Below are 22,585 nucleotides of genomic sequence, written 5' to 3'. Positions count from 1 at the left end.
TTATGCATTGCAGACCAAAACCCCCAGTTATCTCATTTTTAAACTAGTCATCGCTTCCGAGTTCCGCTCCTTTCCAGGAGTCAGACGTTCTCCTAAAAGCAAAGAACCATTTACTAGTAGTAATTGACAGCACTCTGTCAACCAAAATATCAATTTAAACTGAAAATTCTTGTAGAACACTAAATCTAACATTAATCTACTCTAAAACTCTAATTTCCTCTTTCAAATGTGCAAATTTAATAGGCTTCTGACAGTTTTTTGAGATTCACAGAACATTTTCCACAGAAGTATGAACTCGTTTGATATTCTTCCTCAAAAAAAATTTCAATGCTCCACTCACCCTCAATGTTTTCTCCATGTTCTTTCTTAACTACAAGATACATCAATACTTGACTTTCTAGTTCATTACATTGCTGTTGGATTTTAACTCAAATCATTGCAACACCAATTTTAATATAGTCAGAACATGTTTCCTGTCCAAAGTTTAAAAGTGCATCAGAAGAATGTAGGACACATAGTCTGTCATTTCTGTTTCAACTGACTAATCTAATTGCTAAATTTTCTTTGTTCTCCTCTGGAGTTAAGCTACATTTTTAAAGGGAAAGTGCTATATGAAAAAGGATAATGAGTTGATACTGAGTACCAACCTGATTTTAATCAGTCTATCACAAAAGAGAAATTATATAGTAACTAAAACTAATGGGCTGAAAACACCATTCTTCTGACCAATGCACAAGAAGAATTCATTAGGTAGTAAATCCTTTCCTGTGATAAATACAATTAGCTTTTGCTCTCCTTTCTTATAAAGATGTGATTCCAACAACTTTATTGGCAAGAGAGTTTAACTCCTACTATTTTTTAGGAAGTATATTTTGTGTGTTCCTATTCCTACTATTAGTATTGTAATAAGAAAAATACTTAGTCACACGAGGTTTAATTAGAGAAGGGTAATTTTCCATTTTAACAGCTCTTAACTGCCATATAACAATTAAAGCACTGCTTTTCAAACTGTTGCCACTTTGGGTGAAGTCTGCCAGCAAAACTGACATTTTTCAGATGTAACTTTTCCCACACCTTCATGTGAAATAAAAGATGTCACAAAAATAATGATGTCTTTTTTTAACATCATTATGATATTTGCTAAAATTATACTAAAAAAAAAGTTTACAGCATTGTTTTAGTCAAGTAAACATCGAGGTAGAAAGTTACTGCTAGTGATGCACTTTGTCATTGACTTTTTCTATTAATTACTTGATTGACAGTCGTGATCAAAGACTTAGGAGATAAGAGTCAGTAGGAAGGAGAATGTTCAGAAGTAAGAAAAGCTACAGACAATTTGTTTATACCTGTTTTACGTACACAGTAATTTCAACTGCATTTATAGACACAGCAGTTACAAACACATAGTTCCAGTTAGATATCTAGCTGTATAACTGTCAATATCAATGTTGTTTTCATATTTTAAACTGTTTTGCAAAAACATTTTTTAATGCTTGGATCAGTATGTTTTGCATTTGAGCTTGACATGCTGCCCATTCTGTTTATCTGGTTCTTTTAAAAACACTTTCTTTCCAGCTTGTTGGTACTAGCAGGTGCTTATTTATTCCAAGAGACTGAATTTCTGGAGCATGATCTCCCAATTTATGACTGTAATGTCAAATTACAAGTAATAGTGATTTTACAAGGCTACTACCTGAATATCATGACATTGATTTTGGTTGATGGTTAAGGACAAGTAATATCAGAAATATTATCAAAAAATTGTATTACTAGTTGTGCCCAGTAACTGTGTGGAGCTGTTTGTCTTATTAATGCTTTTTCTGAATGACAGTGTTCTAGAATCAGCTAATCATTAATTACGTCTCCAGAATGCCCTTAAGGAATCATTTTTACTGGGGCTGAAATTTTTTAGACATGTATAGCTGCATGAGCTTGACCTGTTGCTCATTCTGACCTGTGAAGATAGACTGACAGAAATTATTTGTATTGGGCAGGTTTATTATGATGAAGTTCAAATCAGTAACCTTTGAAGATTCACTTTTTAAGAACTGTGTGTTTGAAGACATTACTTCACTGAACACATACTTCAGGAACTGTACTTTCGTGAATACCACTTTCCACAACACAGGTATTATGATAAAAAAAAACCCTGAACATCCATTGTTCAGCTTTATGTTCTCATCTTATGTTTATAATTTCTGGTTTTCTGATAAGGCATACAAGAATTTCTCCTGTAGGGAATAAAAAGATATAAAAAGCAACAGGCCTCTGTAGCGTTATAAGAGAAAAGTGAAAGGATCACACCCACATGCCTAATATTGACTCAAACAATAAACATCTCTTTGATTTTAATAGTCTCTGAAGAGATTAAGTCTGGAGAAGAGAAAATATATTTACTGCTTTACTGGTAGCTTTAGGTAGTGTATTTTTTATGTAGTCTAAATGTGACTGGTGGAGTACTTTGTTCGTTGTGCTTGCTGTGACATAGGAATCTGAGTTCAAGATTCAAACTACCCTATCTGTAATCATTGCCACTCTCCTAAGCATTGTAACAAAAATAGGAATGTGTATTTTCATATAGGATTCTTTTTTTTTCAGTTTAATAAAACATAACTGAAAGTAGAACATGGCCAACTAAGCTTGTTGGAAAAATGGGGCACTGCTTACCTCTTTGCCATAACTCCAGCAATTGTAATAGCGATAGAGTTAGGCTTCAGAGTAAGCATGGAAGGAAGGTATGCATGATTCAGGGTTGTAAGACTGACGGAAAGAACAGAAAGAAAGTGCAAGTATAGGGAGAGATAGCCGAAATTGTGTTGGAAGAAGAATGGCCTGAACGATTGCATGTAGTAGTAAGTCATCCGTGTTTGAGCGGAAGACCACAAGGCCTTCTCAGAAATGAAAATTAGTTTAATCTGAATTCTGTAGGAACATTTCACTTTAAAGGAAGTCAAACCAAACTGAGCATGATCAGTAGTCTCATCTAAAAGGCTGTCTGGTGTGGAAATAGAAAGTCTGGTACCAAGCAAGACCGCGTGATAGAAACCTGCAGATATGCAGTGCTTTTTATAAAGGTCTTTCATAAAAGGCCTTAACCAAATACAGTCCAAGTGGAGCTGAAATACAGTAGTATAACTTGCCTAATTCCAGGCCTTATTTGTTTTTTTTCGTGAGCTTTGCGTATTTTTCTATTAAGAAAAGAAGATATCAATACTAACAGCAATAACTAGTCCCATTTTACAAAGCAGTGAAAGCTCTGAGTTGTCATTAAGTTTGCCTAAACCTGAAATGTTTTTAATCAAAAGCTGCACATGGACTTGGCTGTTAGCTGAAATGTTTCTTTTTCTTCTTTCCACAGATCTTGAGCAATATAAATTTGTTGACAGCGAACTGATAAATTGCACATTTTTCCACATCAGGACAGGATGCCAGATTTCTTTCGATGACGACTACAGTGCCTACTGGATTTACTTTGTTAATTTCCTGGGAACTTTGGCAGTGTTACCAGGCAATATTGTGTCCGCTCTCCTGATGGATAGAATTGGACGGTTAACAATGCTAGGTAGGGACTTCACTTTAAAACAGGGAACAACACCAAAATCTAGGGCTCTCCTAATAAGGTAGTATGTTCTCCTTTTAAAAAAAAATTGGTTCAGAGAGATGCAAAACATTCCTTCTGCAGACACTTCATTTATGAGGCGCCATAAGTGTCATTTTAAAAAGCCTTCAATTTAGAAACTCTAGGAATAAAGGCTTCTACAACAAGTTCTGGCATGCCATGTTATTAGTCATTGCTCTTCCATGCTGATATTACAAGACCATTATTTAGGCATTTGAGATGAGATTTTGGAGAGTGCTGACCATTGTCTTCTCTTTGCTCCAGCTGAAAGGAAAGCAAAATATGCACAGGTGACCCTCAGCTGCTCCTCCTAAGAGTCAGCAGTCCTTTGCCTGTTATCTATTTTGCAAAGTAACACAGCTGAAAGATATCTCCTGTGGATTATCAGCAATAAGAAATCTGTTTTCAGTTTACTTAAATAACTGTGTGGTAGTTCATTATGTAGCTTTCTGGGAGAATATGTGTATATAAATGCAATTCCTACTCAGTGTTTTTATTACTACTATATAAGAATGAGTTTCATGTAATTGCATGATGAACAAGGAACAATGGGGGTAGTTTTCCCCAGGCAGCTTGATTTGGGAGTTCAGAGAGGGTTCCAGCATAATACTTTATGATATATCCTAATATTTGAGGAGTTATATGTTTTTCTATAAGCCCCTTAAAACGTTTGTCTTCCTGACTAATCTTACCAGCAGAAGAGGTCTCTTTAGTTTTAAACTCAAATATATGGATCAGTTATTTAGCTGCACTGTGTGCATAGAAATATTTGACAAAACAAACAAAGATAATTCTTTAAATACAGCTCCACTTCATGTTAGTTTCCCCTGTTTCATACCTAGGTGGTTCCATGGTTCTCTCTGGCATCAGCTGTTTTTTCCTCTGGTTTGGGACCAGTGAATCCATGATGATAGGTATGCTGTGCCTCTACAACGGCCTCACCATCTCAGCATGGAACTCTCTAGATGTCATTACTGTGGAGCTGTATCCTACAGACAGAAGGTATGTGCAAATACACCTCCCTTACCCTCACTGACACTATCTCTATGGACCAGCAGAAATGGTTAATAGGTATGGTTATATATTAGCTTTACAGAAGTAGTGATGTTTTGAGTAGGCCAAAAGAACAGTTTCTTATGAATAGCAAGGGGGAAAAAAGAGGATTTTTGAGCTATTTGTTATGTATTTCACATCAAGTATCACCTAATCAGGAAAATACCATAGATGTAGTTTCAGATGAAAAAAAAAAAAGGAGGTCTAACTGCTACTCTCATTTAAAGCACAGCTAATGAGTAGTATTTCTGAAAACAGTAATGGAATGGTTTCCCCTAGTGCAACTGGCTGTGAAGGCAGTAGTTGGTCCAAAACAGCAATTTAGCTACATTTGTCTGTTGGCTGTGAAATGGTGGGGATGATAATAAAAATTGCTATCTGGAGCTGAACAGCATCTTCTGGAAGAGATTGTGGGCTTGAACCATGCTGAGCTGTTAATCAGTCTGCTACAAATTTGCATGCAGGGCCTCTAGGAGTGTACATACTCAGTATTAGCAGATACAAAAATGTGTCAAGCACTACTCGTAATTCTCCAGGACTCTTGCAGGAAAACTCAGGACAATCTTCATGTTCTACAAGCATTGTTGCTAGATGATATGGGTTTAGGGTTTTCTTCAGATACAGGGTACTTTTTAATGCTGATCTTATGTCACTTAATAGATTAAAGGACAGTTGAGTCGTATGCTGTTGTCTGTTGAGTGTAAAAATGTAAAAGCCACATTTTCTTGAACAGACTGGGATATTCCTCCCCTCTTCCCTCCTTAAATGAATTTTATGTAAAATTGCCCAGATTACTTCCAAGGGACAGCGCACCCTTTCTTCTATCACAGTGCTATCCATTATGTCCTTCACTAGAAGTTTCAAATATGGTGAAGAATATTTCAAGTTTACAAATGCGTGATGCCTTGCTGACAAGTCTAGGCAAGACTTAGTTGCTAACAAGAGATGCAACTGGCTTTAGTATTGCCCATAAGGAGAGGACAATTGTGGACTGACTTATCTATTTTCTCTTCACTGGTATTTTAAAAATATATACTTCTTCTCACAATAAATTGATGTCTGTTGTTGTGGTTGTATTGAATAACCATACTAGGCTACTAATCAATCCAAAGCATTAAGGTTTAATAATAAATAGTACTGGTTTTATTACACCTCAGGCAATTGCTTTTCCCGCAAGAATTATTCTATCATCCAAACTCTATGATATAATTCTAATAAATATCCTCTTAGAAATAGCTATATTTTTTATATTCCTGAATGTAGCAGCTACAAATACTTTCTTAAAATGAAGTAAAGAGAAATAATTGGAAAAGCCATTTATGTTAATGGAAGCAAAAAATAATCAGTACTAGGAATGATAAAAAGAATATAACTGATAGCTGTTCTAGGGCATCTGCATTTATAGCTAATAGTTGTTTTTAATAGTTTCTGATAGCTTTAGGATTGTAGCAAATTATTTCTTCTTTTTCTTTTTTTTTAAAAAGCTTATATGTGCTATAATAGCTGTCTGGAATTCCACCTCAGAAATTTACTTGCGATTGAGTGGTTGGGGTTTTATGCAACAGCTCGAGTAGAAAACTTGTCACTCTGTATTACCAATAAAAGGGCTGATAGGCCAAATCTGCCTCTGCCAGGAAAGACATTGCTGATGTATACTGTAGATGAGATTTTTTTCAAAAAGTTCCAAAAGTAGTGGAACCATCACTGCCAGTTTTTGTCAGCTGGATTATGAGGAAACAAGCAATTCTAGAACTCACTTCCTAGACATGTTTGGTTTTTCTTTTTTTTTTTTTAGACTGGGGCAAATCTTCTTCGTGTTTCATAGAACTATTAGAAAATTAATACCTGCAGGGACTTAAATTGTTCTCTGATTTTTTATTTTTTTTTTGTCCAGACTAGCTACAGTTTAACAACCACTGTTGCCTACCTCTGATGGTCTTGTCTTTCCTTTTAAGACTCCTCTGATCTCCATAGGCTGGCACAACTTGCCATAGTTTGCCAGGAATATTAAGCTTCTACAAGTAGCTGTTGGGCTGAACAGCCTTTCCAGGCATATATGGTACATGAAGCTGCCTGATATAGTTTTGCATATGAGGTCCTTCCTACTGAAAATTATACCCTCTTTCACTTAAAAGCTACATCCAGAGTGAATCTGGTCCTGAAACTGGCTTCAAGTTTCCCCTCAAAAAGTGATTTAGGTGTAACAACTTTGCTCATTCTGTCATTATTTTGCTATTCCAATACATACTTTTTTCTTACTCCTGATCAGTGAAACGATCACAAACAAGCAGCGAAGTGCAGCTAGAGGTTGGGCTGGAAGAAAAGCATGTGAAAAGAGGCCAGTTCATGCTACCATGCACAAGAGACTAGGCTGGGCAGCCCCTCTATTTCCTCCTGCACAACTCTTCTTGGAGACCAGCCAGTTGCCAAACCACTGGGGCTTTGCCAGTGTTGTGCAGCATAATACAAAAGGTGTTTCATAAATTGTACGCCAGGTTATTTAGGGATCGTACTGGCTTTTTGCCAGATAAGGGTGTGGTGAGCAATTTGGAAATGTGCAGGGTATACGATACATGGCACACATTTCAGTTTCCTCTTCATCAGCTGTCCACAGGGCAGAGTTAAGGTGGCTTCAAAATCTTAACAGATTTGGATTTAGTATGCATTCACACTTATCTACCTATTTATATTTTCATTTACTAAAGCCAAGATTGGAGGTCAAGTAGTTTGTCCTACATTCTTGATGAGTACTTTCAAATTTTACACCATTTTACCATAGCTTTTACCTGAATGTTCTTTATAAAATTTCAGTTGATTTGCACAGCTGCTAAAATAGGAGGTGTTAGAGGCTGTATAGATTTCAAATGGTTCTCAGGTAGATGATGAAGTTGTGTTAAAAGGTGAAGATATGTTACTAATGCTAGTCATGGGTAGGTTTCTGTCTTCCAGATGACACACATGGTGATAATGAATAATCACTTGATAATATCTTTTTTTTTTTTACTTTTCAATAGACAGATTTTAAAGAACACTCATGATGACTAGCTATAAACTAGCTGATTTCCAATAAGCAAGTAAATTAACACAGCTCCACAATGTGAAAAGCTTGTATTAACTCATCTTTTGCCTCATCTTTCATCTTGTCTTTTGCCTTATCTTCTTAACGGCTTGTGCTATTCTGAACTAGTTAGCAGGTTCTGAAAGGTCTTTGGTTGGTCATGACCCTCTTGAAGGCCAGACCAAACTGTTCCATAGCTCTGGAAGCTCTGCTCAGAGAGTTATTAAATGTCTTGTGAACGTTTTTGGGTGCTCTTAGATTCCTTCCCTACTTCTTCATAAACTTTCCATGTTTTCCAAATACTACTTTGAAAGGAGATGATGTAGAAATTCAGTCACAGAGGAAAAAGATATTGTTAAAAATGACTTTATATGCCTGATTTGACACCTGTTGTACCAACAGTCTCAGTTACCGAGCATTTTAGAAGAGGGAATGGGCTGAAAGTGTAACTTCCACTGCAGCTATAAGTGCTCCGTACTTCAGCAAAACAAACTTGAAGGTGCTAAACTGAGTACCTAGAAAATGTGAAATGCATATTTAATAACTATTTAGCTAGCTTTAAGCATCATATACGAATTCTGTGGCAGGGGTAGGGATTGTATCTTTTCTCCTGACAGCATTGAACTACCTTAACCATGAGACTGCTTTCTTATCTTGAAATCCCTGACCTTATTCACAGTGCACCCCTCAACTTCTGCAGCAGATGTGGGAAACCAAGTTTTCTTCAGTACCTTTATGTTTTACCCTCAAGCTCTCTTTGTTTTGTGAATTGGCAGAGTGATGCGGAAAAAAAATATTGTGTGATGAGGTAATTATGGCTTGTGTTGTAATGTGTGTGCCCAAGGGTCTTGCAATAACATTGCACAGTTTCCTAGCTCTACTTGTAATATAAGTGTGAATGGGAGAGAGTTAAAATTCTCTGAAGAAGTAATATTTAGGAGGTTTTTATGCAATCATTACTTTCACACAAATAATATCTTATTTTGAACTAACTTGGGAAGCACCAACATTATAAGCCAAGACTCTTGTCAATGAGTGGATACAACAAATAACCTCAACCTAAACAGAAAGTGGAAAAGAAACAGATCATCTTCCACAAAGCAAATCAAGGTCAGATTACATCAGATAACCAACAATTCATCAGTTTTACTACAGCTGCCAGACATCTGGGTTTGAATCTTGGCCAGGAATATTTAGCATTCAAGGTGTGCTATAAAATGAAGTCATCCTGTTTTGCCTTTTTTTAATACCTCTGAAATAAGCTCATAAGGGTTTGGCCATAATAAAGAAATAAGTTGCCTGTCTTCAGTTCATTGTATTTATCTTTTTCTCTTCTTCTTAAGCCTTGAGAATCTATCCCTGGAGTAATAAACCTTATTCACAGGGTATCTTAAGTCCAACTTTGTATTGTCATGACTGACAGAAGAGAAGTTGTCTATTCTTTTGAGTCATAACAGCAGTCATCAATTCACAGTATACTTCCTGACAGCTATTTTCTGCTGCCATCCTGTGGATGTGGTTCAACTGCATTTTGCTGAAATTTCATGTTAATGTTTTTAAGGCATGACATAGAATCATAGAATCATAGAATGGTTAGAGTTGGAAGGGACCTTCAAAGGTCATCTAGTCCAACCCCCCTGCAAGGAGCAGGGACATCCCCGACTAGATCAGGTTGCTCAGAGCCTCATCCAACATGGCCCTGAACGTTTCCAGGGATGGGGCATCTACCACCTCTCTGGGCAACCTGTTCCAGTGTTCTACAACTCACATTGTAAAATTTTTTTTTCCTAATATCCAGTCTAAATCTACCTCCCTCTATTTTAAAACCATTACCCCTCATCCTATTGCAACAGGCCCTACTGAACAACCTCTCCCCATCTTTCTTGTAGGCCCCCTTGAGGTACTGGAAGACCGCTATCAGGTCTCCCCAGAGCCTCCTCTTCTCCAGGCTGAACAGCCCCAGCTCTCTCAGCCTGTCCTCATAGGAAAAGTGCTCCAGCCCTCTTATCATCTTCGTGGCCCTCCTCTGGACCTTCTCCAACTCGTCCATGTCCTTCTTATGTTGGGGGCTCCAGAACTAGACACAGTACTCCAGGTGGGGTCTCACCAGAGTAGAGGGGGAGAATCACCTCCTTCGACCTGCTGGCCATGCTCCTCTTGATGCAGCCCACGATGCAGTTGGCCTTCTGGGCCACAAGAGCACATTGCTGGCTCATGTTAAGCTTCTCATCCACCAGCACTCCCAAGTCCTTCTCCTCAGGGCTGTTCTCAATCCATTCTTTGCCCAGCCTGTGTTTGTGCCTGGGGTTGCCACGACCCAGGTGCAGGACCTTGCACTTGGCCTGATTGAATTTCATGAGGATGGCACGGGCCCACCTCTCCAGCCTGTCAAGGTCCCTCTGGATGGCATCCCTCCCTTCCAGCGTGTTAACGGCACCACACAGCTTGGTGTCATCGGCGAACTTGCTGAGGGTGCACTCTATCCCACTGTCCATGTTGCCAACAAAGATGTTGACCAGGGCCAGGCCCAACACAGACCCCTGAGGGACGCCACTTGTGACTGGTCTCCACATGGACATTGAGCCGTTGACCACCACTCTCTGAGTGCGGCCATCCAGCCAACTCCTTATCCACCGAGTTGTCCGTCCATCAAACCGATGCCTCCCTAGTTTAGAGGGAAGGATGTCGTGCGGGACGGTGTCAAAAGCTGTGCACAAGTCCAGGTAGATGATAACCGTTGCTCGTCCCTTGTCCACCGATGTTGTCACCCCGTCATAGAAGGCCACCAAATTGGTCAGGCATGATCTGCCCTTTGTGAAGCCATGTTGGCTGTCACCAACCACCTCCTTGCTCTCCATGTGCCTTAGCATGGTTTCCGGGAGAATCTGCTCCATGACCTTGCCAGGCACAGAGGTGAGGCTGATCGGCCTGTAGTTGCCTGGGTCCTCTTTGTTCCCCTTTTTAAAAATAGGGGTTATGTTCCCTCACTTCCAGTCATCAGGGACCTCACCAGACCGCCACGACTCCTCAAATACAATGGCCAGTGGCTTGGCAACTTCATCCGCCAGTTCCCTCAGGACCTGCGGATGGATCTCATCAGGTCCCATGGACTTGTGCACCTTTAAGTTCCTCAGATGATCCCGAACGTGCTCTTTGAGTACAGTGGAACATAAGGTTCTTCATCCTCGCAGTCCCTGTTTGTGCCTTCCACAGCTTGGGTGGTGAGACAAGAGCCCTTACTGGTGAAGACTGAGGCAAAAAAAGTCTTTGAGTACCTCAGCCTTCTCCATGTCCTGGGTAACCAGGACACCAGTTCCTTTCCGGAGGGGGCCTACATTCTCCTTGGACTTTCTTTGGTCCCCTACATACCTATAGAAGCTTTTCTTGTTGCTTTTTATATCCCTGGCCAGATTCAATTCCATCAGGGCTTTAGCCTTCTTCACCTGATCCCTGGCCACTCACACAGCCTCTTTGTAGTCCTCCCAGGCTACCTGTCTCCGATTCCACCCTCTATAGGCTTCCTTTTTCACTTTCAGTTGGTCCAGGAGCTCCTTGCTCATCCACGCAGGCCTCCTGGCCTTTTTGCCCAACTTGTTGTTCATCGGGATGCGCCTCTGCTGAGCTTGGAGGAGGTGCTCCTTGAATGTGGACCAACTTTCCTGGGCCCCTCTTCCCTCCAGGGCTGCCTCCCATGGCACTTTGCCCATCAGGTCCCTGAAGAGGCCAAAGTCTGCCTTTCTGAAGTCTAGGGCTGAGAGCTTGCTGTGTAGTTTCCTCGCTGCCCCGTGGATCTTGTACTCCACCGTGTCGTCGTCACTACAGCCAAGGCTGTCCTTTAGTTTCACATCCCCCACCCGTCCCTCCCTGTTGGTGAGCACAAGGTCGAGCATGGCACCCCTCCTTGTCAGCTCCTCTATCGCCTGCAGGAGGAAGTTGTCATCCACGCATTCCAGGAACCTCCTGGACTGCCTGTGCCCTGCCGTGTTGTCTTTCCAACAGATGTCAGGGTGGTTGAAGTCCCCCGTGAGGACCAGGGCTTGTGACCGTGAGGCTGCTCCTATCTGGCTATAGAGCGCCTCATCCGCTCTGTCCTCCTGGCCAGGTGGCCTGTAACAGACCCCCACCGTAACGCCCCCTGTCCATCACTGTCCTCTAATCTTGACCCATAAGCTCTCTGTCAGCTCCTCCTCCATCCCCAGGCAGAGCTCCACACACTCCAGCCAGTTGCTGACGTAGAGAGTGACACCCCCCCTCCTCATCTTCCCTTCCTGTCCTTTCTAAAAAGCCTATACCCTTCCAAGTTTACGCTCCAGTTGTACGAGTCATCCCACCACATCTCCATGATGCCAACAAGGTCATAGCCCTGCTCATGTGCACGCATCTCCAGCTCTTCCCCATGCTGCGTGCATTGGTATAGAGACACTTCAGCTGGGCCCCCGACAAAGCCAACTTGCTGGCTGGAGCGACAGGAGTTCTGTTGGACCGCAGTTTAAGTTCATTTGCACTTACCTGCGATCCTTCCTCAGCTTCTGGGCCCTCGGTCCTGGTGCTGGCGCCATGCTGACAGCAGTGGGCCGAACTGTGCTCCCCCTACCCCAGCAACACTACTTTAAAGCCCTCCGGAGGAGTCTGGCAAGCCTTTGTCCAAGCACACTCTTCCCCTTCTCGGTTAGGTGCACGCCATCCGCCCCTAGCAGCCTGGGCTTCTCAAAGCACGCCCCATGGTCTAGATACCCAAAGCCCTGGCTGTAGCACCACTCCCTGAGCCACGAGTTAACCTGTCAGATATGTCCCTGCCCTTCGACCGGGAGGATTGATGAGAAGACCGGGAGGATTGATGAGAAGACCACCTGCGCCCCAAAGCCTTTGACTGTTGTACCCAGGGCCCTGAAATCCCTTTTGATGTTTCTCAGGCTGCTGCCGGCTGTATCACTGGCACCCACATGAAACACCAGTAGTGGATAATAGTCTGGGCCGTATGAGGCTAGGTATTCTCTCGGCGACATCCCTGATACGAACCCCTGGGAGACAGCACACCTCCCGAGAGAGTGCATCGGGTCGGCAGATGGGTGCCTCTGTACCTCTCAGGAGGGAGTCACCCACTACTACCACGCGTCTCTTTTTCTTGGTAGCGCTAGTTATCACGCGAGCCAGTCAGGCTACCTTGCATAGCTCCAGTGCCTCCCTTGAGGTGCTGGGTCTTACTTCTTCAGTCTGCAGAGCGGCAAGGCGGTTCTGCAGGGGCACCTCAGGGTTCTGGGGAAGCTGCTTCTTCCTCCTGCTGCGCCTTGCCCTTGCAACTTTCCATTCATTGCCATCTTCTGCCTGCTTGCTTACCTCGTGTGTCAGTGGGGGGGTTTTTGATTGGTTCACTGGGTGCTGCGGTTCCAGTGCAGACTGTGCCTGGAACCAAGTATCCAGCTCCCTCTCCGCCTCCCTGATGTCCCACGGCCTCCTGACTGCCTCCTGCAGCTCAGCCACCTGCTGCAGGAGCTCCTCCACCTGGGCACACCTTCTGCAGTCAGGGCTGCCGCCTGCCCCTGCCCTGAGAGTAGGGTCCAGGCACTGCCTGCAGCCGGAGGTCTGCTCCGCAGCCTCCCGCCTCGGATGCTCCATCTGCGTGCAAACCTAGGCAATGCATTGGGCAGTAGTCCAAGGCAAGAAGGCAAATTCCACAGTTTTACTTGCACAATGAGTGCTAAAATTGGCCAGGCTATGATATGCATCTTTGTACTAATTTTTAAAAATATCTTAAAATGTCTGGACGTTAGAAAATTGTCCATAGCCTATTCAGAAGCTCGGTTTTAATAGCCTTTGCATATTATCAACATCCGCAAAATGATATTCAGAGTTTTTTTGTAACTTGCTGGATAGGCTCAGCACTAGCTCTGGCAAGAAAGTTATTATATACTTGTGCTACATGTTCAATAGCACTCACTGCAGGACAACAAAGTTTTTAGGTGCCTTGACTCTCAGTAATGGAAAAGTAGGCCTGAAATATTTTATGCAGGAATATAAGTACCTGATCTAAGAAACAGCATATGTGGCAACCAGGAAACAAGCTCTTTTAATCTAAAGGCTTGGGTAATCCCTCTATTTTTAACTGCTTGGACTCTTGCCATTTTTATGAGGCGCTTGGGTGGAAGGAAACTAAGTGTTTTTCTTCGCAGCTTTCTCAGCAACAGAAGTAAAATAAATTGGGTAAAATTCCTTTTCCTTAACATCCAGATTTCTCTCAGACCTAACACTTTTATGGAACTTCTGCGTTACTCTCTTATCAATAGTAAAATCTGTAATCTTTTTTTAAGGCAATCCCAAAATGATTCACCAGCATTATCCTACTGGTGTGCCTGAACAACTTAATGACATTCTCTAGCTGGAAAAGGGATTCTTGCTACTGAACCCACCTGACCAGTAACAAGGATTGCTCATGGAGTCAAAAAAAAAAACATTTTTGTGCCAGTGCTTTGCCCGGTAAATGATCAACAACAGAAATTGGTGTATATAGGAATGGTCTTATGCCTTTAGATTTTTTCACTTAATTCATTCATGATGCTGAGATGACACATCACATATCTTTGATCATTTGCAGACTTGCTATACGCTCTAGCACTTTCCTGAAACACTGTAGCAGAGACTGTGCTGGGGCTGCAAGAGAAGGGTACGCTTGTATACCTATGTGAATCACAGCATATTTATTTCCTGACTATTTTTACTCAATGGATCTAGTAGAATTAATTACAAAGGCATGAATTAATACAGATTTTAGCTGATTTGAATCACAAACACTGTTCTAAGAAAGACTTTTAAAAACCAACAAGTCTGAATTTGCTATCCCTAGAGCTCAACAGTTTGCTTAATGACTTTGTTCTGGCTATTAGGTGCTCCAGCCCTTTTATCATCTTCGTGGCCCTCCTCTGGACCTTCTCCAACTCGTCCATGTCCTTCTTGTTTTGGGGGCTCCAGAACTGGACACAGTACTCCAGGTGGGGTCTCACCAGGGCAGAGTAGAGGGGGAGAATCACCTCCCTCGACCTGCTGGCCACGCTTCTCTTGATGTAGCCCAGGATGCGGCTGGCCTTCTGGGCCGCGAGGGCACATTGCCTGCTCATGTTAAGCTTCTCATCCACCAGCACTCCCAAGTCCCTCTCCTCAGGGCTGCTCTCAATCCATTCTCCGCCCAGCCTGTATTTGTGCCTGCCTTGTGCCTTTTAAACTGAAAGATATGAAGGCAGAAGGTTGAACAGTGACAATGCTTTTCTGGTACAGGTTGCAACAACATTTTACCTAAGCCTGTAAAAATCTTACTGTTCTCGCCAATGATGTGCATATTTTAGTCAAAAGGACATGCCTGAAAACTGCTTAAAGATGAAAAGATTGAACTGCTACTGCATTGTTCATTTTGTATCATCAGGACAGCCCAGGGCAATAAAATGGGCTTACTTTGTCTTACTTTTCTTTGTTTATAATTTGATAAAATTAATAGGATTAGACTAATAATGACCCCTTACAATTGAAAAAAAAAAAAAAAAAGAAGTCCATTTTACAAAGCAGAACTGGTTTTTCAGTGCCAACAAATTACCTTAATTTTGCTCAGATGTAAGAGATACTGTATTACAAAATTACTTTCAACCTTAATAACGTAATCTTTAGTATATGACCTATAATAGATCTAAATCACAGTGGCAGTCTTGAATGTGCTACCTGTAGAGGCCAGCATATGAAAATAAATGGTCCAAATTGCTCCAAAATTTATATTCAGACTCCTGTTACAACTAGTTGATATAAGCAAGTAGCATCTGTGAAAGAGCTTATCTTTATAAGGCAATATAAAACAATACTGAATATAAGTAAAGCATCCCCATATGTTTCATGCTATTGCCTTTCCAAAGATTTCCTGCCTGTATCTATCCATAACTTGCTTTAGCTAGATCTGTGCATTCTTTGGGGAGTTCTAGTATCTCTCTGACTATACTGAGGCTGTTGATGAGTGTCTATTATCTCTACGTGAACAGGTTTTTTCCTGTTATTGTTACTTGGGGGCAAATTTGGTTTTACATCAGTATTGGCAGCTGAAAAAATCACATTATAACCAGTCACCACCATAACTTTAGAAACACTTTCTGTGCGTAAAGAAGGCCAAGATTAGAACAGTTCTGACTCTTCCCTCCTTCTTCCCCTGCCTTGTTCAAAATAACTGCAGCTTGTTATTATCCTATCACATAAACTCTGTTTTCCAGGCTGACTGTGCTGTTTTTAACTTCTTCCCACCTGTTTGCAAAAAAAGTCTATTTTACCAGTCTTTCCTCTTCACGCTCCTCCTTCCTAACTCCACTTTCATTCACCCTAGAAGATGCGTCAGTCTGGAGCTTCTTCCCTCTCAGGACCTTCTCCCCATCCTGGTCACCTTCCTCGAGATATTCTTCTGTGCTCCGCTTTATCCACCCTTGTAGTGCAGATGCTTCTGTGGTAGAGATTTTATCTTCTTCTTGTAGGCTTTGAAAGATTACTCGAGTAAGGTTGCTCTTCACTGCTTCCTTTAGTGCACCTCCCACTTCTCTTTTGGACTGATACCTCCAAAAGTCTTTCTTGGAGGAAAGCTTTAACTTTCCCATTTCTCCTCTGAGGAAGGCATTTTCAAGGAGCTGCTACAAACATTTCCGTGTCAGAAAGCTTCACAAGAAACACTTCCGAAGTTCCCTTATCTGCTTTCAGCATTGTGCTCTCAGGCAGTCCTCACTGGTTTGCACCACCAGACAGCAGAATATGTCACTTTATAGACAGTTATCTCCAGGATGTGCACGTTTAGCTTTTTTTGACAGTAATTATTATCTAAAAGTACTGCAAGTTTAATCAAATTTAGAAAGAAAGAGCAAGTAAGGGCTTTGAACATTCAGAAGGCATATCTGAGTCTCCTCTTGTATTTTTAACAGTATTTCTAGGTAGTTTCCTCTCTGCCATCAGAATGACCTGTCTCTCCTTCTTTAGATATCGCTGATACTTATTATCATGTGATAGCTAGATGGATATGGATGCCCTATTTTGTGTTAAGAGGACCTATGATTAATTCAGGCAAAATAATAATTACTTTGCTAAGTCTCAGATATTTTAAAGAGACCAACACTGCTGTCAATTGCAAGAGATATATAGCCAAACCAATCATGAGTTTATTATGGTTATAATCACCCAGCGGAAGAGACTAACTTCTGTCCTGTCCTGGAGTCACAAAAGACATATAATACACAGAGCTGACACTGGAACAATAAGTATCAACTCTACTTAAAACATTATGGAAGTAATATCAGAAAAGAGATTTGATTTTGGTCTGCAACCATGGACAAATTATTATTTAACATTAACAGAAAAAAAAAAACCAAACCTTTTTGCATGTATATTAACTAGTCTATTCCTTTTCTTAATCCTGTTCTGCAAACATCCTTTTAACTGATTTAAGAATTTGACAGTCAAAGTACCATTACTTCAAGTTAGCACATTTATGAATCCTGTTCAGATACTGGAGTTGACTCTGTGGGGTTAACTACAGTTCCACTTCTTTGAGCAAACTAAAGTGATTTAGAAATATACTGAAAGGATCTAGACCTACCTTCATCATTCTGTTGGTGCAGGTCTTCAATGTAATAGGAGTGGTACAATTCTGAAGCACAGCATGTCAGATGGTCAGGGCATGGATAGTGCTGAAACCTCTTATATCCTGGGCAGCTATACTAGACAGAAGCTTTTATCTCTCCTGCAGTATGAAACTTGGATGTAAGACACTGGAAGGTCTGATTGATCAACACTACTGAGATCCAGCAGCCAAATTTGCAGAAGGGCAGAAGAGATGAACCATTGATACTCTGGGCTGTGGCCACGTCCATCAGTTTCTTCAGGGAGACGATCTCTTCTCCCTTGATACCATGGTTTGCTATTACCAAATAAATAAATAAAATAGTTCTGTGAAGAACGTTGAGAGTTTATATCCTTGCTCCCAGCTGGGATCAAGTCTGCTTACTTCAAGTTGTTTCTCTGGGCTGCTCTTTAGGCGCTCCAGTAGAAGGTTCTCAAACTTCCTTCCTAGGAATTCAGGCAACATCTGAGCACAAGACTTCTTCATTTCCTTCACATGCATCTCAGTAGAATAAACTGGGCTCTTTTAAGTCACTCAGACTATTAGCATTTCTGTTAATCCCTGCTGTTCAGACTGGAGGCTTTTTCCTTCTACTGGCAGTATTTCATATTAACAAGAAAGAAACATTTTGTTCAGAAAATAAGTTTCTATCCTCCTGACTCTTATTTTTTATCCCAGTGAGCACAGTGTGAGCTCTGCATAGTCCTTCTCTCTTTCACTTCTAAGAAATTGAAGAGATGTTAGAGATTCTACTATGGTATAGCTATTTTTGTTAAGATACTTTCAGTTGGACAAGGTTTTCCTGCAACTATGAATCATACAGTCATGTCAAAACACAATTTATTAAAATGATAGCAGTTTGCAAATCACATCTATGCATGGGTACCAAATATCTAAAATACTTAATCCAGACTACTAAAATCACACCACTGCAATGCAAAAGCCCCTCTGAGTTGCCCAGGTCATACTTTCTGTTGGAATCTATTTCCTTTCCCTTTTTTTCCAAAGTTTCCCAGATATCCCTTCTGCACCAAAAAAAAAGGGCTCTAAAAGACAAACATTCATTTTTATGAATGTCAAATGCTGTCAAATACTATAAGATCTCATTAGCGTTTTGAAAAAGCACTAGCTGAACATATATACCACCCCTAAGAAATCCAGTTCCATTCAGTACCACAAGATTATAATAATTTTATTCTGGTGACTTCTTCCCCCAGTCACCAAATATCTCTCAAAAGATTTCCCACTTCCTATCTCCCAATCCAGCACTTAAAGTATTACTGAATTTCCATTTGCAAGTCCTGTGTTCTACTGTAGAGGTGTAAAGTTACCTATTCGGTCATTCATTTCACGTTTTGGTTCTTGAGCAGAGTGCATTTGCCTCAATAAAATGCTGTAGCTATTGAGCTTTAATTTCCTATTATAAAGACAAACACAGAATTCTTGTTGGCATAAATTCTGTTTAAGATATCAGGATGATACTGATTTATTCCCACTCAGGATTTGTCTCAAAGGCTTTACTCTTTCACCCATTTTTTAACTTTCTTCTGTTTTCTCTTCTAGGGCAACAGGCTTTGGCTTTTTGAACGCACTATGCAAAGCAGCGGCTGTACTTGGAAACTTAATATTTGGTTCCCTTGTTGGTATCACCAGAGCAATCCCTATTCTCCTTGCTTCTACTGTTCTAGTATGTGGAGGTCTCGTAGGACTTCGGCTTCCTGACACAAGAACCCAGGTGTTGATGTAACTGGAAAAAGCCATTTACTATTTATTTTCTCCTTCATATAAATGTTGATTCTCCTGACTGATGGTGCAAAGGCTTCAGATTCTCAACACTTAGTAGCGTGCTCAGATGTCAGAAATTGAACTCAAAAGATACTTTGGAGTGGCAGAGATTTAGAAATCTCTGTGTGAAAGTTTTAAATTTCACTTTTGTTTGCTTGCATACATTGCTATTAAAAAACACTGAACTTCAAAAGCTACCTCTTAAAACACTTCCAGTGACATGTCCAGGAAGGTAAAAACCATACTAATAATTAGATATTTAAAATGCAAGCAGTCATTTTATTTAAAAATACGTGCTAAATTTGGCCATGGCATTGTGAGCTTTTGTAACAGTACAGACTTGCAAGTCAATTACTTAACAGTATTGCTGCAGAGAGTGTCAATATGACATTTATAAATGCACACAGCATTAATTGGGAAACTCTACAGACTGCATCAGTACTGACCTTCTGCAGCTGTGCTTAGATGGTAAAGACTTGTGACGGTGCCTCTTTCTTGGAAAACCTTTTTACACTTATTCAATCTGAAGTAAAGGTTACCAACTACACCCCATATTTGCTGAGGAGAAGGCAGTAGCTACTACAAGGAGATGAAAAGCCAATGTAGGTAACCAGCAAAGAGAATAACAAAATAAGCACTTTCACTCTGCTGCTGGTTCTTCAGAAAACTTTTGTTTTCTTCTCACTTGTGGCATCTGAAATATTTTTGCCATTTTACAACAGTGAATTTGTCTTAATCCAGGAGTGAAACAATGCAAATATTTATGCTGTTGTAAGTATCAATAAAGGAAGAATTAAGCCAGTGAACTATATGGAAAGTAAGATGCTTTCAGAAAAGTTTTTTTTAGTACTTACATTTCTAATACATTTTTCTTTGTGACAGAATGATTACAAAAATACGTGGCTGTGGAATGCCACCTCTTAAATTCAATCAGGCCTTAACTTCAATACAGAGTATAATGAAATTAAAACATCTGAAAAGATTGTTTAAAATAACATCAAAACAAAGAAAAGCAATAATAAAAACTACCTTCATTATTTTCAGTTTATACACTTCTTTATATAACCATTTCCTCAGCTGTTTTTTAACAGTTCTAGAGATATCTCACCATTTAACACTTTCAAATATCTCTCTGAAAGGCCATGCCAATGCTGCAGAGAGTGGTAATGTCTTTATTAGACCAAGTGTAAGGATAGAAGGTAAATGGTAGTAAATATACTCCTTCTAAGCCATATGCTGTGGACTGTTCTGGATTACAGTAAAGACTTCCTCATCAGTCCTACTGCTATGCAAAAGGGTACGGTATCTCTTTTAAATGTTAGCATTAAAAAATAAATAGAAATACATCTATAAAATTAGCATACAAAAGGGGCCAATCCTTTGATGACAGAAACTGGCTTTGCTTTCAGTGGAACTAAGACAATTTGTATCAGCTGATGAACTATCTGCAGTTTAAAGTTTCAAATAACAAATTTGGTATAAAACATAAAGGAAAATTTATCAGTTTTTTTTTTTAATTATGTCTGACAGCATTTATTAGCGGGTTGAATCATTGCCAGAGAAATTAGACTTTCAGATAAGGTCATTGTGTAATAGGATAGATTTTTTTGTTGTTAATTTTTCTCTTGCTCATAGATGTGAACTTAGTTCAGGTAGTAATATCTATCACTGCATTCTGTGTCAGTTGTCACCTTAGTTGTATTGAAAGAGTCAGTAAAAGTCCACATAAGATTATTCATTACACTTAAATCTCACTGTTTAATTTACTGATACTGGAAGTTACGTTTTTCAGTTCTTAACAAATGCCTGTGCTACATATTGTAGCACCAAAATGTTAGCCCATATTTTATTTTCTGCTATTAACAAACGAGAAAAGTGGCTGAATTTTAAAAAAAAAAAAAAAAAAAAAAGAGTATGGAAAACTAGTAGGCATTTTTTCAATGTTAATAATTTAAATATGATGTAGTAAGAAACAAAGTTTAGGAAGTGTTTATTTTGCGATATAAATAGTCAAGATATTTGAGATGAAATATTTTATATTTAAATCTGACGTAAACATGTCTTTTGAATTTCTAAACTATGTTAAAAAAAAAAGGCGGAAGAATTATTTTTCACCAAGTTTCAGGTTAAGAACAAAATGCTAGGCTTAGTTTTGCATCTGTGGCTTTTGTCCACTAGTCATAGTCTAACGTTGTTTTAAGGCTGTTTTCTCCAATGAGAATTGTATTTGAGCCCCATTTCTCTGCCACATTCATTAGTAGCATGTGGCCACCTCTTCGTGTGTACTGCACAACTTATTTTGAAATCTGAAGCCTCTGTACATGTTTGGAGTTAACATCAACAGCAATGGTAAAATATTACATTTTCTTGCTATGCACTGTCCACTTACAACTGGTATATTCTGTCCATCTCTCTGTATAATTCCAAAGAACATCCAAATCCAACACTTCATGTCATCTGACCGGTGTGAAGGAAATGGGCCACAGAAAAATAAGGTTCCATTTTTGAGGGCCACAGTTCAAGGCTAACACACTAAAATTTAATTACATGTGAAATTATGCTGGTTCTTATCTGAATCCTTATCCAAACCCTTATCTAAACCCTCACTACATTATAAGTATGTGATAGAGTCTGGATGAAGTGGAATATAGCAACAACAGGAATTACTAAAGACTAACACGGTTCCCAGCTATGTGGACCTCACATGTTCCAGGATTAGAGTGAAAGTTCTAAGGTAGGAAAAGGAAAAAAGAAAATAGTAGGTAGGAAAGGGGATAAAAAGTAAGTGGAAGAGACACAAACATTTCTAACATATTAACCAAAACCTAAAGCTACAAGCTCCCTAGCTGGTGAGCCAGTTGGCTCAACAGATTAGAACTAGTGCATAAGCCAGCATCAAAGCTCTTTGAACAATCAATTGTTTGGGCTTGAGTGCAGTAAAGATTTATCTCATAAAGACAAAAGAAGTGAATGCAATTCCAATCTACAAATACTGAGTTAGATAGGTACAATCCACAAGCTGGAACAGAAATACTTGATCTATGGAGATCTGGACACAAATGTTATGTTATAAGCAAGAGTGATTTGCCTGGGCATTAGTGAATCTGTTTTTTTGTTTTGGTTTGTTTCTTTTTTTTTTTTGCAGCTTCCAAAGTAATCTCAGGTAATAAATACGGGACAGTAGGAATTGCACATCCTTTCTTTTTTTATTCACTTATATCTCACACAGAGTCACTTAGTGGCCTGTTTAGATGCCTGACACACCACAGAAAACCCAACTTGATAACATTGTTTATCAGAGCTATTGAACATATATAATCAAAACTGCTTACTTGTCTTCTTTAGTCACTGAACTGGTTGACCACTACCTGGAAACTCCTGTCAGTCTAAATTGAAGTAGGATGTAAGCTCTAGTGCTAATTTTATATTGAAAACTGTCCGC

The 22,585-nt window shown here is 40.0% G+C and overlaps 1 protein-coding gene across 1 annotated transcript in view; it reads left to right on the top strand.

Annotated features, from left to right (window-relative positions):
• SV2C (synaptic vesicle glycoprotein 2C) overlaps nt 1–19,105 on the top strand; it is a 95,480-nt gene extending 76,375 nt beyond the window's left edge. Inside the window, exons 9-12 of the mRNA XM_086770534.1 lie at nt 1,995–2,128; nt 3,359–3,562; nt 4,462–4,621; nt 18,922–19,105. Of these exons, the coding sequence (XP_086626660.1) occupies nt 1,995–2,128; nt 3,359–3,562; nt 4,462–4,621; nt 18,922–19,105 (682 nt within the window). The remainder of the gene's footprint in view (nt 1–1,994; nt 2,129–3,358; nt 3,563–4,461; nt 4,622–18,921) is intronic.
• The last annotated feature ends 3,480 nt before the right edge of the window (nt 19,106–22,585 follow it).

The sequence above is a fragment of the Chlamydotis macqueenii genome, chromosome Z, assembly GCF_036417535.1.
Source record: "Chlamydotis macqueenii isolate bChlMac1 chromosome Z, bChlMac1.mat, whole genome shotgun sequence".
Classification (NCBI taxonomy): domain Eukaryota; kingdom Metazoa; phylum Chordata; class Aves; order Otidiformes; family Otididae; genus Chlamydotis; species Chlamydotis macqueenii.
This window is presented reverse-complemented; position numbering and strand designations above follow the sequence as displayed.